The 6,000-nt window shown below is 43.6% G+C and overlaps 1 protein-coding gene across 1 annotated transcript in view; it reads left to right on the forward strand.

Moving 5' to 3' along the window:
* dph1 (diphthamide biosynthesis 1) overlaps positions 1-4,997 on the forward strand; it is a 51,572-nt gene extending 46,575 nt beyond the window's left edge. Inside the window, exons 10-12 of the mRNA XM_070829116.1 lie at positions 1,135-1,213; positions 3,522-3,656; positions 4,013-4,997. Coding sequence (XP_070685217.1) covers positions 1,135-1,213; positions 3,522-3,656; positions 4,013-4,093 — 295 coding nt within the window. The 3' untranslated portion in view covers positions 4,094-4,997. The remainder of the gene's footprint in view (positions 1-1,134; positions 1,214-3,521; positions 3,657-4,012) is intronic.
* The last annotated feature ends 1,003 nt before the right edge of the window (positions 4,998-6,000 follow it).

Here is a 6,000-nt window from a genome sequence, read left to right on the forward strand (position 1 = left end):
ATTAAACTTGTTTTTTTTTTTTTTTTTCTTTCATGTGTTTTCCATCTATGCTTCAGTGCTCGCCTGTACTCTTAAATCTCAAACAGGTGTATTCTCCCTGACATTTAGATCTAACAATATCTCCGGGGCGTTTATATGCACTGCAGTTCAATTCATTGTTGTCAATATTTCTGATGGAGCTCCATCATTAGGATTAGGGACAAAGGGACGGTCCGCACCCTCAGTGGAGATGGAGCTGTGGATAGCATTGATCTGTGAAAGCTAACCCCCGTATCCCCGGCCGCCTTTCTCTGTCTCCATTTTCCCATTGTTCATTTTTCCCTCCAGCTGTTTACGTCCACGCCCTCCTCATCCCTCTTTCATGCGTTTTCCAGAGTAAACACTTTTCTCCCTGCCAGTCTTCCTCCTCTCTTCTGCCTCCTTTGCTTGCTCTTCTTGCTTGTGCCTCTTCACTCCCCCCCCTCTTATGTTTTCATCCTCATTGCTCTTTCTCCCTATCGCTGTATATCTGTGTCCTTCTCTTTCTTTCTTTTTTTTTCAACCCACCCTCCCCATCTCTCTTATACACAGCCCCCTCCCCTACCACCACCACCACCACCACCACCCTGTCTGCCAGCTATGTAGGCTACCTCCGTGGAGACCGGGCTGGTGCGGGTTTTTTATTCACACTCACCTAACCTCTCCCTCTTTTCTTTCACTGCATCTCTTCTCTTTTCACCTCCGTTCACTTACTTCCCTGTTTTTCTGTTTATGCCTCCTGCAACCAGTCTACCCCCCACCCCCCCAAGCAACCCCTCCTCCACCACCACCACCACCACCACCACAAACCTCTTTTCAGCCTCCCTCTTTCACTGGATGGCTATGCATTCAGACAGGGTAGCGTAGCTGTCTTTAGAGCTCTTGCAAATCAGGACAGATCTCTCCAACAGATGCTGGAGATCAGGTGGAGGGAGGCTCCCTGCACAACCCATTGCATCACATATCCACATGCAGCGTGTAGCCGCAGATGTGCCCTGCCTGTCTAATAGGATCTTAGTGTCTCGCTCTCTCTGACTGACTCTGTTGTACTCACACATTTGCACCCACCCATGAGTGTACATTTGAGCGCAAATTTGTGCCTTCTCTTTCCTACAGGTGGATCCAGATCGCTTGTCCACGCCTTTCTATCGACTGGGGCACAGCCTTCTCCAAACCTCTGCTGTCCCCATATGAGGTAAACATACACCTTTATCTCACACACACACACACACACACACACAAACCTTCGATTGAATGAAGGTCTGTTTGTGAATTTGTATAGGACTCATCAAGGCCTGCTTGTGCTGGGGATGGAGTTGCATACCCACTCTTCCCTCTCTTCCTCCTCTCCCTCCTCCTCTCTCTCCCTCTATCCCTGCTATGAAGCACACCAGCAAAATAGCATCAGCAGAAGACGAGCCCCCCCTACTGGCTACAAGGCCTAACAGCCCCCCTCCAGCCCCCCCACCTTGCAGCTGTCTTGTTTTTCTAAAGGGAGAGAGAGAAAGATCGGACAGCAACCCTTAAAGATCCATTTCAAAGCAAGTGTTTGTTTGCTGCTGCAGCTGGTATAGCAACTTTGTGATGGGTTTGGCAGGTGCCATTATGTGACTTGGCCGGTTACCATTTGATGTCAACCATTAATTCATTCAATGGATTTTCCTCAAATGTATGCCACTGATTTGAATCCTTGTGAAATGGCTGCAAGGGGAATTGCAGTCTTGAATATCGGATTGTGGTTTGAAGTGGCTGCTGTTTTTCTCTGTCTAGCATCTCTAAGCGCTGCCTGTGCTGCACACACATTTCAGAATGAGGCCATTACGAATAATGATGGCGTTCACCTTAGAAGAAAAGGTGCTGATTGTTTTGAATATTTTTTTCAACTGAGGTCTATAATGGTGCATGTGAAGTCTGAAATTGTAATGAGTAGAGCGGTTATCTATTTTTTATGCCCTTTTTGTAAGAGCTCGCTGCGCTGTTTGGTAACAATGTCTGTGCATTTAAATAATTTGCAGCTGCACTTGTGTCTATATATATGTGCTTGTGTGCGGTTGTGATAAGTCTTAATTCACTCTTATCTCATACCTGTGTTATGTCTCAGTGCACTGTGCTTTTCAATGTGGCATTTACAATGAAGATGAAGAGGAAACGAGATGGGAAGGTGGAGTGAGCAAGGAGAAGGGTGGAGGGTGGGGGGGCAGCAGCATTTATTTTCAGTGCGTCTCATGTTATATTTATAGTCAATAAGACACACTTGGCTCTCCTGTCAGAGCAGGGATTAGCAAGAGAAGCTAGCTTCCACAGAGGGAGGCAGTTGGTGTGAGAGGGGAGAGGAGGAGAGCAGTGGGTAAAAGCTAAAGAAATGAGAGGCGGGTGGAATAAGGGCAGAGGAGAGGAGAAAAAGAAGATTCTAGCCGAAGGATGTTTTGGCAAAGGAAAGGCAAAAACTAAGACAGTGAAAGGTATATCACTGTATACAGTTTGTCCAGGAGGAGACAATATGGGATTTAGCTGTCCCATATGTTGTATTTTTAATTACTGGAAATTAAGAGCATGGTTATGTCATTATTTTCTCAAATCAGAAAAACACATGCATAGAAATCAGATATATGCTACATTTGACCTTTTATTTAAACGTTATTACATAGTGTGCAGCACAGTGCCCATGTTAAACTTGGGGAAAGAAAGATGAACTTTCTTGCCTGTATCTCTACTGCTCTTGCTTCTGTCCTTTATTGTATCGTGGTCATATTAAGGTATAAGAAAACATGTTAAAGCGGTGTGTTGTTTTCTTGTTTCTCTTTAAAGACGCAGCAGGCATGTGAGAGAACACTGCCTGGTCAACGTTACAATGACTCACAAAATACATTTCAGTGGCTAATGGGTTCCTTTTTTTTGTTTAGTTTTTTTTGCTTGTTTTTTGCAAGGGGGGGGCTATAATTGTTATAATTGAATAGAATTGCATGAAGCTGACGTTGGATTTTGGCATCAAAGTCATTTAAAAGATGAACGAGCACTTGTATAAATTGAAAAATGAAGAATCAAATAATATTCTTTTTTTTTCATTCAGCATGCATGTTTATTTATCTGTTCAGTCATTCAGCTATTCTTTCTGTCATTCAGAATCAATATTCACAGGAACTCCTCTTCCATATGGAGCAGTCTGCACTTATGTCACGGCACTGTCATGCCAGTGCTGTTACTCTCCTCTAACAGCTGTTGTGTCATGCAGTGCAGCTGCATAGGGATAACATGACAAGTCTGCCTGTTATCCAAGCTTAATATTATGACACCTGCCTTGACTGTTACATCTTGTCATCACTCTGGTTTCTTGCAGCTGGCTTGCCCAAAAAACTGCATGCACAGTCCTGGATAACAGAAAAAAACCCAGCAGGGTTGTGTGCTTTAGTACCTCACACCGGTTGCCTGGCATTGCACTTTAAGGTTGTTTGGTTGTTCTTTTTTGTATTTACATTATTCGTGATAATCTGTCTCACTATCAGGCAGCCGTAGCGTTACAGGACATTGGCTGGAAGGAAATTTACCCCATGGACTTCTACTCCAATCAGAGCCTGGGGCCGTGGGCGCCCAACCACCCTGACAACCAACCTGTGCGGCCCACTCGCAGACAGACGCAGGTGAGCAGGGGTGGCAGATAAAAGAATGAATGACAGAGGATATAGAGAGGGGAGGGGAAAGGAAAAGCTGGTGAAGAGAGAGAGCATGTGTTTGATGACTTTTTTCTTTTTTTTTTTAGTATGTCACCACACTGACACCCAGTGGCACAGTGATAATAGGACATGTATCTGGACATTGTCTTAAAGGCGTGGTTGTGACCTTGACCTTGATGTCTTTTATTTAAAAAGATTAAAAAGCCAGTTAAATATGCTGCTCGTTGCTACCCCTTACAGTAGCCCTATATTACCACTAATCTGGTTGAGGTAGGCACTGTCATTATTCCAACTGTTAATGCTGTCCCACTGCCTGCCTGCAGAAACAAGACCCGCAGCCGGCCGTTCCTACCAAGCAGTGTGGGCAGAACCGGTGCGCCCCTTGTGGCTGTCAAGGGGAATGATGCATCACGACCAGCACCGTCGTTGACTCGTCTCATGCCTGCTAGTGCCTCTGCGTCTCCTAAAGGCTGGAGGGTGGGTATTTGACCAGGCTGTCTATCAGTAAGCAGAGCTAAAACCAGAGGAGCCCTCAGCCTTTCCTCAAATGGATTACCAGCCATAAATAATCCCTCATTTTACAGCAAAGCACATCAAACCAAATTCATTGCTCTTATTCACATTCTCTGCATGAGTTCCCACATCAGAACATGTGCAAACTGAAAAAATAGCTCGTGTGTTGGAGCTCATGCTCACGTTCTTGTGTCACATTCCCACGAAGGTGCTGCTCTCTGCCGTGCTAAGAAAGAAGTTCGTGCACAGGGGAAATGCGTGGGCCTCTTTGTAATGAAGACATGGCTTCTGTGATTGTTAGAGAGAAAGCGAAGAAAGAGAAGATGACCTTGAGCACGTTGTATGGAATTAAAGTGTCTGTCAATGTGGGTGGCTTTACTCAAATGCAATCCACTTGTCCTCCTAAAGCACGGCATGCTGTCGGATGCTTCAAAGGAGATTCCATTCATGCTGTTATTTAAAGACAGTCACAGACATAGTCACGTGACCACCATAGACACATTGTGTGAAGCCTGTTATTTGATATGAAGTATGTGACTTTTTGTCAGCCTTCTAGTGAAATGTGGACGGTAAAAACGGTGATGCATCATGACATAACGTTCTCTCTCTGTCAAACTTTTCTAGTCAAATTCTGAAACAATAAATCACAAATGGAAACTTGTTTCTTGTCTCCATGCTGAAGCGATGTGTGTTTTTAAGGCTGAGGGGTACGAGTTCCTAGATGCATGCAGTGCTAGTCACGACTACTCTCCATGCTCATTATTTATTGATGGAAGAGTCTGTCAATAAATAAATAAATAAATAAATAAATGAATAAACACTCTATCACGGTTTGGCTGTGAAAGGAGAAACTGACTGACAGCAGTGCACTATGGCTGATCCCGAGAACTTGTGAACCTTCCCCGGTTTGCAACACATTGTGGGTATAATCTTCTGTGAGTTTTATTTGCCTACAACTGCCAGGCTTCTCTAGCCAGATCCTCCCAATATTTTCCACCATCGTATCTCCCTGGCAACAGAGGCCAGTGTGATGCAGCCCGTCCCGCCAGATGTCCGTCTTTCTCTTGATGTGTCTCATGTGTCCCACTAGTGGCTGTTATTTTGAAGAGCTCTGTACTTGCTAGAGTACAGCGTGTGATGCATGGCGGTCAAGAATAAATTATTGGGCAGCAGAGCACTCTCTCAGCTGATGTTTGATTTATTTTTCGGTGCACACTGTCAGGGGTAAAGGGGAGAAGTGGGATGAAATCTCTTTTCTCTTCATCTAAAGTGCGCAGTTTTTAATGTCAGTCTGAAGATTTGTTTTGCTTGAAATATTAATTACTTAGTGATTTGAATATCAGCAGAAGGAGGATGTGTTTCAAAATTGTCTATCCAAGCTGGGAAGACATTTTTTTTTTTGTGTGTTCTAGGCTGAGAATTAAAATCATGTTAGACACAACAGATGGAACTAATGGTTATTTAAATATCATAATTAAAGTCAAACACGGCCCTTATTGCATCGCTAACAATAGCAGAGCTCTGGATTCTTTGATGTATGTTCACCCCTTTAGAACATTTTCACAATCAAAATTTAAATTTTATACCACTGTCAGAAATTTTTTTAATTACTAACATACAGTCAGTGTTTGTGGTGTTTCATTTTGATAAATCATTCCCAATTATTTCAAAGTATTGAAGATCAGGCAAAAATCTCCAGTTTTTGTGTGAAAATATCTGAACCATACATCCTGATTCTGTTTCTCGCTCCTATTCTCATTTCTTATTGTTTATTCAGATCCTCATTGGTTGTTACCTT

This window comes from Pempheris klunzingeri, chromosome 4 (genome assembly GCF_042242105.1).
Source record: "Pempheris klunzingeri isolate RE-2024b chromosome 4, fPemKlu1.hap1, whole genome shotgun sequence".
NCBI classification, from domain to species: Eukaryota; Metazoa; Chordata; class Actinopteri; order Acropomatiformes; family Pempheridae; genus Pempheris; species Pempheris klunzingeri.